General features: G+C 45.6%; 1 protein-coding gene across 1 annotated transcript in view; it reads right to left on the bottom strand.

The window, feature by feature from the left end:
- Positions 1 to 6,863: 6,863 nt before the first annotated feature.
- LOC119381063 (TBC1 domain family member 19) overlaps positions 6,864 to 18,252 on the bottom strand; it is a 36,059-nt gene continuing 24,670 nt past the window's right edge. The window contains exons 11-15 of the mRNA XM_049412146.1: positions 15,958 to 16,067; positions 15,306 to 15,397; positions 15,104 to 15,219; positions 7,048 to 7,118; positions 6,864 to 6,973 (exon numbers count right to left, since the gene is read on the bottom strand). Of these exons, the coding sequence (XP_049268103.1) occupies positions 6,899 to 6,973; positions 7,048 to 7,118; positions 15,104 to 15,219; positions 15,306 to 15,397; positions 15,958 to 16,067 (464 nt within the window). The 3' untranslated portion in view covers positions 6,864 to 6,898. The remainder of the gene's footprint in view (positions 6,974 to 7,047; positions 7,119 to 15,103; positions 15,220 to 15,305; positions 15,398 to 15,957; positions 16,068 to 18,252) is intronic.

Here is an 18,252-nt window from a genome sequence, read left to right as displayed (position 1 = left end):
GAGTCCTGTATGTCGAAGTACAAGTCGGAGGCGCACATCCCAACTCCGGCGAAACACTAGAGAGTTTCAGAATTGGGGGCCCAAAAAATTTGCAAGACGCCAGGGTGCATGCGCAGAACGCAAGCCACTCTCGGACTCTTGCGCTTGCGTTGTCCCAATAGGGAGCCAATATGTGCGCGCCTCCGTGCCTCAGACGGAGGCGCGCACATATTGGCTCCCTATGTCCCAATAGAGTTACTGTATATGCTACCTTTAGGTAGCAGAATATTAATGAGAACTAACAGACAATAATGCTAAGGAAAGTATAGGGGATGTTTTTAGTAATAAATGTAAGGTAATTGTGAAGAAAAGTGGACGAAAAGATAGCTTGCCGCGGGCAGGGACAGAACCTGCGACCTTCGAATAACGCGTCCGATGCTCTACCAACTGAGCTACCGCGGCGGCCATCCCCCCGTCCACTTTATAGGGTGTATGTGTGCATTTAAACGTGGGAGCGTCAGTCAGCGCCGCCAGTAGCCATGATGGCGAGTGTGGAACACTCTTTTTCTGCCTGTTGGCGTCACATAGCACGTGAACTTATTACGAGCTGGCAGCTGACCAATAATCCCTCGCATACTACCTGAAAGCATCAAGTCTGCCAGAACGAGACCCTCGCTATGAATGAAGGAAAGAACTGTTAATTTCAAGGGCTCGTTTTCTTTGTTATACACAATATTAATGAGAACTAACAGACAATAATGCTAAGGAAAGTATAGGGGATGTTTTTAGTAATAAATGTAAGGTAATTGTGAAGGTAATTGTGGTCGGCGTAACCGATAGAGCGAACGAGGACGAAAGAGAGCGAAATAGAGACTGCCACAAGGAGTTTTCTACCATGAGACAGTACCACGATAACAAACATCTTTATTTTCTGCGGGCCGCAAAGGCCCGCAGAAAATTTATTACTATTTATTTATTATTTATTTTATTTATTGTCTGTTAGTTCTCATTAATATTGTGTATAACAAAGAAAACGAGCCCTTGAAATTAACACTTCTTTCCTTCATTCTTTAGGTAGCAGAGTTGCTCATCTGTCTTCCAAACGCCGCAAGCAACCATGCATTGCGGAGAAGCTTACGCTCGGGCCAATTTTTGTATTTCTCGACGCCGCCGCTGCAGCGAACCAAATTAACACAGACATCGATAGACAATGCTTATCGGCGGTCTTCGACACGCCAGACATGCTAATTGGCGACACGGTAGGCATGTCGCCTGCACAAACGTAGTGCGATTTCACCGCACAGCTGTGGTTGCTAGCCAGACCTATGCGCAACTCTGCTACCTAAAGGTAGCATATACAGTAACTCTCCCAAGACCCTGTAGCGGCCTCCTTTGGGCGGTGAACAAAACTGGAGAGAGCGCGACCTCAAGAGAATAGTACTTAGTAAAAACATTTATTGCCTATATATAACATTTCTGGGCAAGTGGGTGGGGTCCTCAGTCCAGGGCTCCACTGGCCTTTGCGGCCCGCAGAAAATAAAGATGTTTGTTATCGTGGTACTGTCTCATGGTAGAAAACTCCTTGTGGCAGTCTCTATTTCGCACTCTTTCGTCCTCGTTCGCTCTATCAGTTACGCAGACGACAACGACGACGCCGCTCAACGCAGGAACGGGCGCCTAAGAGCTAAACTCTAAAAGAGTGATGATGGGGTCAGGAATAAGTGATGTGCATACGTATAAAATAAGCCTACAGTCCATGCAGTCCGGTGCCATTGAGAAAACCTTGTTACTTCCTATAGAGTCTAATGGAAAAAATCCATCCTCCACTTGGCTAATCTCCTGTATTGGGTATGAGCCATCATACTGAGGTCATGAAGAACAACACCACGAGGCGGCCGTGGATGAGAAGAAAGTAGTCGCGAGGATGTGTTTAAGTTCGTGTAGGAGGATTGTACTTGCACTTAGCCTCGCGTGCTCTCTGTACTCCTCGTTCAAGGGCCTGGAGACTGCAAGTGAGGAACATGTGCTTGTCTGAATCAAGTACTGGACCGGTCTCGGCGTCTCCCTGGCAGTGGACAGCGCGCTTGCGTTGCTCTTCCGCGGTTCTGAACTGATCGAGTACATCCGAGTGGGCGTCCTGGCTTGGATCCTGAAGGTAGCGCTTTAGGTGCATGCGTATGCTTCAGTCGGGGCTCGGCAAAGATACTTTGAAATTGTATCGTGATACGATACTAGATACTCGGGCCATAAGTATTTGAGATACAGATAAAAAATACTACGACAAATATTGTATCCGATACGATACTTTCCAAGTGTATCTTAAGATACATTCGATACATTCGCTAGCAGCAAATACGTATGCACAGAAATGTCTGCTTGAAAATTTCTTAACTGCGACCAACTTTATTTCACTTGAATGAAATGTATGTCAGTATCTCAAAGGTTTTGTATTTCTTGGTCAAATGATAGCTGTTTCATTCCGAGCCAACTTACTAGGGTTGTCTTAGCTCCTTGACATGAGAGCTCTTTATACACTGCGCTGTCAGTGGTTCTTGATTGTCGCTTTAGTAAGTCATGGTAGTCGCTGCTCTGCTTACCGACCAGCTAGCGGGTTGTGATCTAATTACAAGAACTTCAATAAGAAGCCTCCGAACGATGACCCAAATACCAATGTAAAGTTTTACCTTGTCCGTAAACGTACCACCGTTTACGCAATACTTCATCACGGGGCAGGTGCACAGCAGACACAACGCTGGTAGCGCATCTTTTGTGGTGCATCGTGTATATGCAGACGACGTAAAATTGCAATAACTTTCCATATTATATTTATCTGCGTAAAGAGTTCCTTAGTGCCCCGCCACGGCGGTTATGGCGCTCGACTGCTGACCCGAAAGTCGTGAGATCGAATCCCGGCCGCGGCGGCTGCATTTTCGATGGAGGCGAAAATGTTTTATGCCCGTGTGCTTAGATTTAGGTGCACGTTAAAGAACCCCAGGTGGTCGAAGTTTCCGTAGACCTCCACTACGGCGTCTCTCATAACCATAACGCGGTTCTGGGACGTTAAACCCCAGATAAAGAAAAAGTTCCTTAGCGACATGCTCACTAGCGTGAAATCGCGTAGCAATTTTTCTCTTACGAGACAACATGTGCAGCCCCGAAACGTCTTGAGCAGACGTATTGCGGAAAGCGTCGCAGGCTCCCGCTGCTATGCACAGTGTTGCCACTTAGAGCTCCGATTACCTGGTGATTACTAACAATAAAATATAATTAGGGAGGCCTAAAAAAGGAAAGCATAGAGGTCTAAGCAAATAGAAAGGCTGTTCCGTATCGAACAATCATAGTGAATAAGCGTAGGAACACGATACAGGCAACACCTTTAATAGCTGTCAAAATTAAGCCTGAAGTACTGGGAACTCATCTGTTAATGTAAAACAATAGAAAATTCAGTGCCCATCGAAAATAGCCTAAAAACTCGTTGGGGCGCTCGTGAGAAAAACGGAAGATTTTATATTACTGTGTTTCACGAAAACCCTTCGTAATATATTTCAGATGGCTCCTAATAATTTCCATTATTACTATGCAAACTCAATTTCGCTATTGTACTAAGTAGTAAGGAGAACTCAACGCACGCCCAGATTACTATATATTCGTCCTCAAAATCCCCTTGACATAAAAGTAAACTGAAATGGAACGTAAACATGTAAAGCAGTAGAGATGACGCAGACAGTTAGAATAAATACGGGAGCTTATTTTGGCCGCACGTTACAAAAGACACATTGCAGACCATAAAAATTAACCATACAGCGATCTAGGTAATGTATGGAACGCAAAAGAAGGATATCTAATTAGAAAGCACTTCTTTTGCGAACGATCGAATTGTTATTTGAAGAACTCTTTGAATAAAGATAGCAGGAAGAAAAACATACGGTATACGCCAAGATATCCTCTGTTGGGTAAATACTTGTTCTATTAGATGTAGCATCGCTACCAGTGGTGCTATAGTTGCTATAACCTTATTTGCATTTAAGCCAATCTCATGGCGTGTAAGTCAAACTTAAATACATGATATTCTTCAAATTTGCGTCTGTGAAAGCCACAAGATGCAAAGCAACCCGATTCTTGTATTCTTCAGACTTCGTAACGAAGCACCATGCAAGATAAACGTTGATAACCACACTATATATCGTATAGCGGCGTCAGAGTTTGCGCTGTAGACGCCTTACGCATTGGAGAACGCAGCACAAGATAGTGATTAAAAGCAAGTCTCATGACAAAAAAAGCTGAAAAGGTAGAAAAGAGAGAGAGAGAGAGAAAAGGAAAGGTCAGACAGGCGTAGACGTTCGCACGCTTGCATTTTTCGAGACGGCGTGAGCGCAACTACGTGACTCTCCTCCACCAATAGGGATGCGCCGACCTCATCGCATGCCTTCGCTGGAGGACTTTGGCGGAAAGATTCAACATTGTCACTGTCTTTAGCTTTATTCAGGGGGCCTCTTGACGCAGTATCACCTTGAGAAGCGGAGTTCAGCGAATGTTTATTGCTTCATACGGTAGTATCTTATACACGATGTATTCTTTAATGTATCGGAGATACAGATGCTCATCTTGCGAGACGTATCGCGATACAGATTCAAGATACTCAGAGTATCTAAGACAGTATCTAAGATACATGTATCTTCGGTACTGCCCAACACTGGCGTCAGTGACCAGGTTCGTGTTAATGCTGCACTCGTATAAACGATTCTACACATGATACGGTGACTGTAGTGGAAACAACAACGTCGCGATCAGTGCATTCATACGAACGTGCTGCGCTTTTAACACTTGAAGGCCTGCTGCACACTTTCTATTAAGTTATGCACCCTGGGACCAGATTTCTTGCAAGACACAATGAGCCTGAGAACGTCAAGGCAACTTAATGAGTGTTTCGTGAGAGCATACGATTTCGCATGTTCTCTCCTTAGCGTTTGCTAAAGGGACTGTGCGTTTTTTATTTGTAGAAGGCAATGTTTTTTTCGGTCATGATAGATGACAGCATTACGTCAGGAGACCAGTGCTCGAGTAGGCCCGTTTACGTTTTTTAAGCGGCATTATAATGAGTTGTCTATTGGCAATGATTACGGTCTGTGACGTCTTCATCACTGACACCCGAAGCAACCTAAAGAGCCGAGCCTTCTTCGGGAAGATGGCTGCGCCTTCACCAGGTCATATGTACACAGCAGCAATAGTCAACTTCCGATAGTATTTGTATATAACAGACAAAAATCATGCAACAATCTTTATTTGCGTGCACTTGTCAGACCACATGGTAATGATTTTCTTACATCGCTTTTTTTTTCTCATTTTAGATGCAGAAGCCACAAATGTTTTATGACAGTCACGTAGGCCCGCTACTACTGAAATGGGAGCCCGAGATCGATTACCTCTTCAAGAAACTTGTTTCTAAGTGACAAGGGAGAGGAAATTATAATTCATATGGATAAATTTGCCGCAGAATCCTGCATTCTGTAGTGGGTTACACACACACACACACACACACACACACACACACACACACACACACACACACACACACACACACACACACACACACACACACACACACACACACACACACACACACACACACACATACATACATACATACATACATACATACATACATACATACATACATACAGTACCATTCGGCCGCTTGAAGTGGCATACGTTATGAACTCCAACAGCTGCACAAAAAAAGAAACGACGCTGGCTAAAGTAAGAAGTCAGTATTATAAGGCCGAATTTCGTGAATCATGAACATGAACAAGTAAGGTAATGCAATGGGGTACATCTTTCCGAAGCACTTTCTACGATCACGTTAAGTTTTGGTTATCAGAAAAAAAATTGCGGTGACTTTGGGTAATGTTTAGCCCCGTAGCCGGTAATATATATACACAATGCATGCTCAGAACTCACAATATAATGTGAATTTATTCACATTAAACACGCATACGCTGCTTCGACTGACGTAGACAACTTACAGTGTGAGGTTACGTTGTTAATTTTTGCGCCACGACGGCGTGGAGTGAAAAGTCCTCCAGAAAGTGCGCTATGCAGTGAAGAAATCAGTGGAGTTGCGACGATGTTGGCTGGGATGACTAATGACTATCACAGATGCCTCTTTTGTCCTTAAAGGGACAGACAACCGGCCAGAACGTGTCACAAAAAGACTGGTGGAAGTGGAATTATAGTGGCAGAAGCGAGCATTATTTTCCAGATTTGAATGGAATTTTTATTTTTAAGTTGCGTTTCAAAGATAAAAAGACCGGCACGTCGCGTCGCCTGGTGGACAAGCCTTGGTACTGCACGAATGAGTCGTTCGGATTGGTGCACGTAGTCTGCTGTGCTTAGGCGCATCACTATTCGTGCTTAAGATTTCAGTCTATATGTTATTGGGCATTCCCGATTTAATCTATGCTAATTACGAGGTGAGCTGGGTTGGCTCTGAGAAGCGGCGCTGCCTTCACGGCAACTACTGGAACCATATAGAGCCGCAGCGAATGCAGGCGGCGTGCATGCATGCGCAAGGAACCCCAGCGCACGAATACGAACCGCTATCGCGCTCACTTATACCACTGTTTGTAGCATGTGTTGCGTGTAGGGCTTCGTCGGCGCTGCGGATCGAAAATTTCTGATAAAAAATAAATGTTTTACGGCGTTTTCGTGTTACCACTCAATGATTAGACAATCTGACCAGTAAGCTTTCTCTTGCACTAAGAAAACAGGTACCCTAAAAATTGGTTGTCGGTCCTTTTAAGGGTAGAGTGCCTCGATGCCCTCCTCGCAGCGGGCGAAGAGGACATTGAGGCACTCTATTTAGGGACGTTATTCATTACTAAGTGTAGTCATCATAGGCAGTGAAGCTCTATTCCTCATTTCACAAATCGGGAGGCTTGAGGAATTCGTCCAGCGTAGAAATGACATCGCAGGGCTGGAGCTTGTTAAAGATATCCTGCAACAAACGCATCAGATATAGTCAAGACGCGCGCAGATTTATGTCACGTTGAAAAGGTTTGCTCGGCTTACCTCTAGGGAGGACTGATCTTTTGTGCCAAGAATTTCTGTCTTTTTGGAACATACCAAGCTTGCAGCTGCAACTGCGGATAAAAAGCAAGCTGTTTCAGTGCAACCAAATGCACTTGCCTATTGTCACGTGGTTGTGGCGGGAGAGAAGGCGGCAGTCCGACTGTTACGACGAAACTCTTTATTGGGGAAATCGTGCCCAGAAAATCATGTAACACTCACTGTACAAGCGAGTAACACTTCAGAATACAATGATAGCGACGAGTGTGGTCGTCGACCATCGGATAATCTAATCGTTGGTTAAAAACATCATGCACGATCGGAGATTCCAGCCTTATCGCTGGTGACCGCGTTATTTCCAGAATAAACTGGACAGAATAAACTGCACAATGTCTGTTGGTGTTTGGCAGCTATAGCTCTGTTTGCCGTGAATGCACCCACGGTGATGCCTAGTGGCACATCTCCATCCCAACTACTAACGCCAAAGATCATGATTTAACCATTGTGGTCGCTTGAATAGTTAAGATACACCTGGACACAGCATATGCTGAATCCCACGCAAATATGGCATCAGCAAGCGCATAACACTGGTGTTCGACATGGACTCATTGAAAGCGTCGTCACTGAGGAGAGAAACGCCAAGGTGTGCGCTCCCCAGTAATAGGGCAGCGTTGAATAGGGTAACCTGCGCCTGTGCTAATGCATATAACACACAGCGTTTCAGGAACGCTAGAGGCAGATTTCGTAGCTTGAACCCTGAACGCGGGAAGGCGTTCCGCTTCCCGTTGCATCGAAAACTGAAACTACTGAGGCGCCCACTGTCGGTGCTAGTTAGCGTCTTGACATGGCCTCCGAGATCAGCTCCGCTACCGCGCCGTTGCCCAGGCCGTTTCATCTGCACGAGGAGAGAGTAATCCGAAAGCGGTGTGACAGCCAGAAGAGCGTCGCTGATTGGACGCTGAGCTAGGGCTAAGGTCGCCACCCCGCGGATTGTCAAAGAGTTAATAAGATCACACCACGGCCGGGCTAGAAACACGAAGGGAAACGCGATGCGCGTGGTGTCTCCCCTCTAGCCTGGCCGTGATTTCTCGCGGAGCGAGCGGGGAATGCGGTGTGACAGCCAGGCGAGCGTCGCTGGTGCTATGAGTAGAGTGTACTAGGATACATTCTACTATGAGCGAGACTTGGGCTAAGACCACCACCTCACGGTGTATTCAGACGATGACAAAATTACACTTCTCCTCTTGGAAATGCGACGGCCGTAGCAACGGTGCGTTGCCGGAGCCAATCTCGGAGGCCACGGTCATGATGTAGTACTTCACCGATCCCGGAAGGCGACACCACCCCCCGCCAACCAAGGTCACTGTGAAAGGGAGAAGGTGTGAGAGATATAAAGCGCGTTTGTGAAGCCTCATGCATGAGCGTCGATAGCGCAGTGAGTATAGAGCGCCCGGAACTTATCGTCGCGAACCGACAGGTCGCGGGTTCGACTCCCAGGTCATCCAAATCAACAATGGTTTTTCTTTGAAATCTGTATTCTACTGACATATTTCCTTGACGGAAATACGTCAGTGAAGTCTTGGTGGACGCCGGCATAAAACACTTTCGTGTTAAAAGTGTCGGTCTACATTCGAGCAAATGTAGTTAGTTTTAACTCTTTTAAGCGCCAGTGTGTGTGTCTTCCTCCCTTCGTCCTTGTCTTTTCGCGCCCACATCCAAGAACCATGACAGACCAACAAGCCCGCATCGCTACCCTCGTTAGTTTTAACCATCGCAATTTTTCGTCTGCCTTTCAGAGGAGTGTAATACGCAAAACCAATCGCGGTAGCCACTTCAACTTTCTGTCTGCTGCCAACATTCAAATCTGTCTTCGTCGTCATGCCGTTTCAATTTGATCGCTTCTGCATTATTAACGTACGCGAGAGCCTTAAGTATCTCGTTGCGCGGTGCCCTTGAGCGAAACATGGCAGGCGAAAAAAGTGGTACGAAATCCCACGTAAGCTTCGCCGGAACAGTTGTCCAAGGGAGCCGCGTGTTGAGGTGAAACTGCTTGTTATGACGTCACAATGACGTCACAAATGTCACATAATGCCGCTTTTCATGTTGAATACAGAAGTATTACTTAAATAAGTTACAAATGATTGTATACGACTTGCGCATTATTCGCTGCGGGAAGGCGTTCGCTGGAATCCTGCGCCGATATGCTACGCAGTAAATGCGAGGCAAAGGAAAACTTCGCACAACCTCAGGGGCGTAAATCCAGTTAAATCACAAGGAGGGACACACATCTTGCCATGGGGGCATTTGGTTTTTATTTTTTATTTATATAAAAATTAAAATTATCCTTTGAAATAAAATAAAGAAAACGAGCATGGGTTCCCAACTCATGTAATTGCATTGTTCTATTGAGTCTTCACCGAAAGCGGTCAAGCGGCAGTTGCGATTTCAATAGTGTCACACAGCTGAAGTGTATTGAAGGCAGGCCTACACACTGCAGTAAAAACAGGCTGTGACAAAAAAAAAGTTGATTGCACTATACTTAACTCTCAAGCAATTCAGATATATTGTGTTTGAAATATAAATCTCAAGGAGGGACAACGCAAAGGGTGTCCCCCCAGTCTGAACACAAGGGGGGTCAGGGCCCCCCTTACACCCCGTAATTTACGCCAGTGCACAACCTTGTTGTTCAGTTCGAAAACTTTTTTGCTAACAAAAATTACTCTTTTAAGACTTTTGGTATGCTTTACAAACAAAACATACTACACAACGATGTATAAGACATATTTTTACTTTGAACGCTACATTACAGATATGAAGCCGCAATATGGGTCAAAATGCAATTATTCTGAACATTTGTCACAATGTTTTGGCATAAGATTTTGTGACAATGTTTCTGTTTCATTCGTCCCCGCAGTATTTTTATCATTTATTACATGAACTTCTCAACCTCACAATGTGAATGTATTACTCGCAAAAAAAAAAATCCGTGCTTTTTAAAAAAAGAAGTTAAACAAGCAGCATTTGGCGATGCTTCGTCATGGCCAAAAATGATGAAAATAAAAGAAAAATGAATAAACTAATATAGTCATGAGATATCGGCGCCTTTAGACTAAGAAAAAAGTTGTTTCATGGTAATGCCTCGAATCATTAAATTTGTATAAATTATTTAGCGCGACACAGTTTTACTTCCGTGCGCAACGTTCGAAGCATACTCAGGCTAGGCATCACAGTTCTTCCCCCGAAATATAACGCCTCGATAACTACTACTCACATCCGCATATACTAGCGCGAATTTTTTTTTAGCGTGATCGGAGATGGTCGAAAAATCACCAAGCCCACTTGATATGAAATGACCCACAATGCATTCTTCATCGTGGCACAGTCCTTGTACTATGGGACCCAGTCTGTAAAACGCTTTCTTCATTTTATGTATCGCTACTTCGCTCACAATAAACTCGATGCATTCAGGTAGGGCGGGGGGGGGGGGGTTGCGATCCCTCTTTATTATGTTCGTGCGTGTAATGATAAAATTAAAATACTGCGGGGACGCCTACAAGTTTTTCGGGCGGGAGGAGGTGTTGTGCCCTGTGGCTACGCCTCTGTGCACGTTGTACTTAAGCATGTAAGTTAGGAAGGGACAAACCTTTTATGATGGTGAAAAACGCATGCGCTGCGGTGCGCGTGTATTAAGTACCAACCACTGGCAAGCGCCGGCACGCGTTCCACGCGCCTACGCGTCAAATGCGTCGCGGCGCGCCCCGTGGAGGAAAAGGGCGCGCAACCACTGGCAAGCGTCGACCGCGCGTCCGCGCCGACGCTCGCTTTAGGCAGAGGCACAGTGTTGCTTGATCTTGTCGTTTAAAACTGTCCATGTACAGCCTAGAACAGTGCGTTATCAATCGAAGCGAATTAGACTGTCGTTAAAGTATTGATTGTGCTTCACCCACCACTTTTTTGACTATTTAAGAAGTAATTAACATCGCAATGACCAAAGTAACAACCACGGTATGCACAAGTAATCGACATCGGCGCGTGCGCTGCTAAGTTCACGTCTGCATCACGGGACACAGCCAACGATGTTTGCGAGATCGCCAACGCTTATGCGATCGCCTTGTTGACGCCTGTTCACGGCCATGCTATTAGTGCCCAACACGAATATAATCATCCTGTTCATGAAAATGATTCTGCTCCAAGAAGCGGACGGGAGTGGCGTCGCCCGCACCGTCGGTGGGCGTGACGTCGTTTCTTGGCACGTACTTTAGTTACGAAAAAAAAAAAAGAAATAGACGTTTGCTGCAAAGTCCAAACGATGTGCCCTAAAAATTCGCCGCATAACGACTAATACTTTTCAAATTAACAAAAAGACGGCTTTCCCGCGTACCACGGGTGTCACCGTGACTAATATTCTAGCTGCCTAATATGAGTTACAGTTTATTACATGGGCCAACATTGAGAAGTTCGAATCCTGGAGCAAGCATACATACTAACTCAAATTTTTTTCAGTAGCATGGAAACAAGAAACCAACATTACTGGAAACTCACAGTTACTTATGTCGCGTCTAGCAACAAAATGCAGGTAAACTGTAGCACTGCAAGTATGGCCTGACTTTCTTGTTTTCTAATAAATGAATATGCACTGTTCACCACAAAATACGCATCGAGTTCATAATTAAACAGCTTATTTATTTATTTATTTTCAAATATTGCATCCCAATGCAGGGCTACTGCAGGAGTGGTGTACTTGAATACAAAAAGAAAGAATGTATTCAATATCGCAATAAGTGCTTCAACAAAAGCAGATATCGCCACCTGTTGAGGGCAACTGGGTAAAAAATGAGAGAAATAGAACACTAATATCATACAAGCGCCTCCAAAAATCAGATACATTCATTTCACGAACGGAACCAGGTACATCATTCCAGTGTTCGTAAATATCAGAAAAAACTGTATTTGAACATGTTAGTGTGCACAAAAAAATGGGTTATGTTAAGATTGTGATTGCAGCTGTGCACTGTGTAGTAGGCTTTTGGACGTTGTCTGTAGTCTAAATATCCTCTAACGCAACAAACCACACCTGACATTTCATGATGCGACAGATATCGGTCATAAGATTGGAATCGAGCACTGGTTTTTGCACGTTGTGTGTAGTCGAAATATCCTCTAGCGCAACAAACCACACCTGGCACTTCATGATGCGACAAATATCGGTCATCAGATTGGAACCAAGCACTGTGTAGAAGGCCTTTGGACATCGTCAGTAGTCAAAATAACCTCTAATATAATAAATCGTGCCTGAAACTTCATGATGCGGCAGATATCAGTCATAAGATTGGAACCAAGCACTGCGTAGAAGGCCTTTGCACGTCGTCAGTAGTCAAAATAACCTCTAATATAATAAATCGTGCCTGAAACATCATGACGTGACAGATATCGGTCATAAGATTGGAACCAAGCACTGTGTAGAAGGCCTTTGGACGTCGTCAGTAGTCAAAATAACCTCTAATAGAATAAATCGTGCCTGAATCTTCATGATGCGACAGATATCGGTCATAAGATTGGAACCAAGCACTGTGTAGAAGGCCTTTGGACGTCGTCAGTAGTCAAAATAACCTCTAATATAATAAATCGTGCCTGAATCTTCATGATGCGACAGATATCGGTCATAAGATTGGAACCAAGCACTGCGTAGAAGGCCTTTGCACGTCGTCAGTAGTCAAAATAACCTCTAATATAATAAATCGTGCCTGAAACATCATGACGTGACAGATATCGGTCATAAGATTGGAACCAAGCACTGTGTAGAAGGCCTTTGGACGTCGTCAGTAGTCAAAATAACCTCTAATATAATAAATCGTGCCTGAATCTTCATGATGCGACAGATATCGGTCATAAGATTGGAACCAAGCACTGTGTAGAAGGCATTTGCACGTCGTCAGTAGTCAAAATACCCCCTAATATAATAAATCGTGCCTCAAACTTCATGATGCGACAGATATCGGTCATAAGATTGGAACCAAGCACTGTGTAGAAGGCATTTGCACGTCGTCAGTAGTCAAAATACCCTCTAATATAATAAATCGTGCCTGAAACTTCATGATGCGGCAGATATCAGTCATAAGATTGGAACCAAGCACTGCGTAGAAGGCCTTTGCACGTCGTCAGTAGTCAAAATACCCTCTAACGTAATAAATCGTGCCTGAAACTTCATGATACAACAGATATCGCTCATAGGATTGCACCAGAGCACTGTATAAAAGTCTTCGGCAAGTTGTCTAACATAGCTAAACTGAATGAATGTCTTCATATTTCAATTATGCTTAAGTGCATGCATAGTCTAATTCAGTGCATATACAAAGAACTGAACAGAAATGAAATAGTCCTTGCAATACATCCAAGGATTTGGCATTTGAAACCATCAAATAATTGTTTCAGCTGGATTCAGTCTGGAGGAAGAGATAAATATGTGCACAGTTTAGAATGGTCTCACAGGTGTCTGAGGTTCAAGTGAGGCACCATTTGAATTCCTTCTAAACAAAGAGCAGCACAGTAATATTGCACTTTCATTCCTTCTGCACATACGTGTGATGTCATGCTCTTCTCTTCTTACTATCGTGTCACTGTACACCTCAGATTTCAATGGAGGTGCTTGTCACTTACAAGCTTTTTAGCAAATTAGCTGTCCAGCTGTAAACAAAACATATGTTATATTTAAGTAAACTGTAAAACGATGGAGAAGCGCCACTGTTCACATTCTCCCGTCTATGAGTATCAGAAAAGACTAGGGAGAATGTGTGTCAGAATAGACAACCTGCAAAACAAGGCATGTGCAACTGGGCATGTGCTAAGGTGTAGTTGCACGGCAGAGAAGCAGACCAAGAGTCAAGAAGTGAAATAGCAGGCAACACAAGCAGCACTTAATCATGCAACTTTCTTTTTCGATCACCACACTCGCGCACGTTCGAGCTTCTATTTTATACATGAATGGAAATGAGACCGCTGACAGCTGAATGTGTCGGCGTCGCTGGTACCCGGCACAAAAACACGTCACACTGCTACCAACAAGCGCACGCTTGTTGTTAGCTTGGCAACACACGCAAACGATTTGCGCCGAAGTCAACCAATGTTTCAGCGTCGTAAAATCCGCAAATCCTCCTCATGTACGTTGTCACATCACCGAAATGCGTTGGCAAGTGCGATGTTCGCTTTCGGCAATGATGAGGCGAATGGCGATGTTGAAAACAAACACACTGCGGTCAATTTCCTTCAACCAAACTTCCTCACATGAGCTGGTTCACACGAAGTCGACGGTAAAGGCCTACGCTGAATGCAGACGACACCGCTCTGAATTGACTTCGCGGTAGGCGAGGGCTCACGCTGAGGACTTCAAACCTCCGAAGCATGTTTACACCCGTTCCGAGCGCAGATACACACAGATCAGAGCACAGAAGCAGCGACATGCCGCAGTAGTAGGTACGATGTTTTCACTGGGTCGACGATCGCACACAAAACCGGGGCAAGGGCAGCCGGGAAGCATTCGCTGAATTTGTCGGCGTCGCTCGAACTCGGCACGAAACCGCGTCCCACTGGTAGCACTCGCGGTCGTTCGCCGTGTCGTCGCTATGCGTCGACGTACTGGATGACGACGCGGTCACTCAGGAGCGTTTGCGACCGTAGTTTCCGTGCTTGCCCTGCACTCGGAGGTGCCTTCGAAGCGGCGGCCATTAGGCATAGCGCTCAGAGGTATCGCGGCCTCTGATTGGTTGGCGCCGCCGGCACATGCCGGCCTCTGAATGGTTGGCGCGCCGTACGCGTGGTGACGTAGCCGAAAATATCAAAGTCGTCTTGACCCCGCGCGCCTCGAGGCGTACGGACGCGTACAGCCCTCCGCGACCGACGCCGAGAGGCGCATTTGACGCCTAGGCGCGTGCATACGCGTGCATACGCGTGCCAGTGGTTGGGGCTTTATACGACTTTATGACTTGCAAGTCATTTCAGCGGAGAAACTGAGTTTATAATCAGAAAGCCCACAAACAAAGTTTATGCAATTTTGAAATCTTACCCGGAAGGACGTAGACGGAGTCGTAGCCTAGAACCCTGTCCCACAATCTCAGGACTTCTTCCACTGGCAGGTGTGCGCAGAATGATTGCATAAGCATTTGGAACACGATAGGTTGCCTGCGGTGTTTTGAAGAATGCTACATGTCATAAAAAAAAGAAAAATAATGTTACCCTTTTCTATCGATGAAGGGAAACCAACCTACAAACTGACATTCTTGGAGGCAAGCGCCGGTAGGAACTCGGGTTCCCTGTACTCAACCAACCTCTCAAAGGTCAGCAACAATGATACAATGCCCTGAAAAAAAGAAAATAGAACCCGTGGCAAACTTATGTCGAAGCAGAATATTAGGTGTGCCGGTTAACCTTCTTAGTCAATACAATTCTGTGGATTTCCTTTTCGCCGATGTCTCCTTGGGCGTTAAGGAATACACCAGGGCACACGAAAACCGACGAGCGAGTATACAGCTTGTCAGGCATTCATGTCGCCTCCAGATATTATTTTTTTGCACATTTTTGATCAGAGATGGATGTGCATGGTGTAAGCAAAGCGTATATTCGGCGGCACGAGAATGATTTTTCCTATAGCTGTGCACGTGCCACCGGTGACAGGCAAAGTGTGAGCGCCTTACATGTTCATTTTCCTTTATTTTCCCGCCTAACAAAATATAAACCTCCGCTGTTGAGCGGGTTTCAGAAAAAGAAAGTTTGCATGCTCACTTGGCATACACGAGATAATAGTAAGCGCATGTTACGTTTTTCTTTTGGCAAAATTTGTCTTGTCACATTTCTTGTTATATTTCACAGACAGTTCGGTTATATGATCCCGTCAGAAGCATCATTTTTAAGGTTTCTCACCTGGGGGTCCGATGAAATTGCCATTAACTTGTGGAAGTAGCGACAGTACATTTCACGAAACACAGCGTACATGATGCCGACGTCTGCGTATGTAAAGCACAAGGGGCCCACTGCAACAAACGAGATGCGATTATTTGGGATTATTCCGTACTGGGGCTTATACTGACAGACATGGGTGCAACGTGAATATATATAGTACTGCAGGTTAACCACTCATACCATAAACTAAACGTTTATTTGAGTAGGTAGCGCCAAAAACAAGTACACAACCGAGGAACAGAGACACGAGACGCCCTGCTCAAGTATGCAATCTTACAAGTTCGCCCAGATTTCAGTCCTTGGAAACGTCTATGTTTAAGCATGGATTAAGCTCTCAAGCAAGAACGACACACCAAAATATTGTACTCAGCTGCGGTTATATCATTCTACCACGTTGCAGCCACACCTACATTGTTATTACTTCCTGGCATGGCTCAATTAGATACATGCATACAAAGAACTTTATTGAAGGACAAGAGGGACTGGTGTAAGGAAGTCCTAAGACCCCCTCAAACAGTCAGCGGCTCCACCCAGGTCGGCACCAGAATATGAAGACCCTCCGCGATGGCCCGGGCCCTCCGGACAGCCAGTAGTTGCAGAACCAGGTCCGGGCTGTGTAAACTCCGCCGCCACAAGTCCACGTCACATAAATCCACCCCCACATTCGCGGGGCGCTGCCAGAGCCTCTGAGCCAGCGAGCAACTCTCGAGGCCGCGATATGCAGTAAATTCTATGACCATTGGAAAAAAGAGTAGTGGCTCATATTACATTCGGCCCAATCTGGTGGTGCTGTCCTGACAAGGTGAGGACGCTTGTCTCAGTGCAATGTGTTCGGTCACAGTATGGGCCGTACTTCTTTCCCATAGCGTCTTTGGTGCAAAACGCCACAGGGTAAGACCACAAGGCCTAGAGTTACTACAGTGTATGGCTCCCGAAGGGAGCTATTATACTCAGGTACAAGTCAAGAAGAAAGCGGCTTTTCGCCGTCGAAGGACACCCCTCCAGTCAATGGCGTCGCCGTGTCATCACGACGTCGCGGCCGACCGCATTGCGCCTACAGGCAGCGCTTGGACCCAAGCTTCTATGAGTGCGTCCGCGCCGTAAAGTAATTCCTCTCGAAGCCCTCACCTCGAGCGAAGATAAAATTTTCGTTCAATTCGTTTTATTTTCTCGTTAGAATACAACACGTGAAACAGTTTACTGGTCACCTGTAGTAGTGAATTGCAGCTTTATTGCTGACGGTGAATTTCTGCTCTTGCGCCTGCACGGAAAGAGGCGTAATCGCGCCACGGCGAGCAATAAACGAGAGAGCAACGAATCCGTCACCCTTTGAGAGATTCTAAATCAGACAGCCATCATTTTTGCGGGCGCAATAAGCGGGAACCACCCGCTAACGTCGGGCGCTATGCACAACCGTAATATTAACAACTCACTGGCGTAATCAATGAGAAATAAACAAGCAGTTATCGCCACCTGTCGCAGTCACTGGTCTGACAACAGGTGTGTGAAGTAACGTACACCACAGACGCAGAAGGGACAAAAGGGCAGAACATGCAACACTTCCCGCTCAAAACAAAACACCCACAGAGGATGATGGCGACCGCTTTGTATCACACAGAGTACTGAGCGTCGATCAACGGCCCAAATTTCGGCGGCTGTTTCTAGGCGGCTCCGAGCGCTTACGCAGCAAACTAAACACCACGGCGATCGTCGTTACAGACACTGCACACAACACACGAACAAGGCTTTTCGTGGAATTCAAATTGGTATGAACGCCACTAAAGTCAGCTTTCGAGTGCGCTATCTCAGACTCACTCGCGACGCTGATGGATTGTCGCAAACGGTGGAGGCGGCCATTTTGTTTGAGCTCCGTAAGCGCGGAAGAACATGCTTTTAGAGCGCAGCTCTTAGGCGCTCGTTCCTGCGTTGAGCGGCGTCGCCGTCGCCGTCGGTGGTGTAACCCATAGAGTTTCCTAAAATTAACTAGAGGGGACTCTGGCGCTGCGATCGTTCAGCTACCATGGGAATGATGGGTAGTACACAAATTTGCCTAGTCTTCGTGCTTGCGGCTTCAAACGTACTTGTGGCTTTGTTTATTGCTGTGTTTTGGCGTTTGTTTCGGATAAAAGAATAGACTGTTGTGAACTTCGTGACCAGGTTTGATTTGGTGAGCCTGAAGAAGTTAAAGTGGTGAAGTGAAACTGCTGACTTTTGTTGAACTTTGTTTTGCAACAAAGCGGATGCAGCCGACGCGGA

The sequence above is a fragment of the Rhipicephalus sanguineus genome, chromosome 2 (assembly GCF_013339695.2).
Source record: "Rhipicephalus sanguineus isolate Rsan-2018 chromosome 2, BIME_Rsan_1.4, whole genome shotgun sequence".
NCBI lineage: Eukaryota > Metazoa > Arthropoda > Arachnida > Ixodida > Ixodidae > Rhipicephalus > Rhipicephalus sanguineus.
The sequence above is the reverse complement of the archived record's forward strand: the minus strand, read 5'-3'. Positions and strand labels throughout refer to the sequence as shown.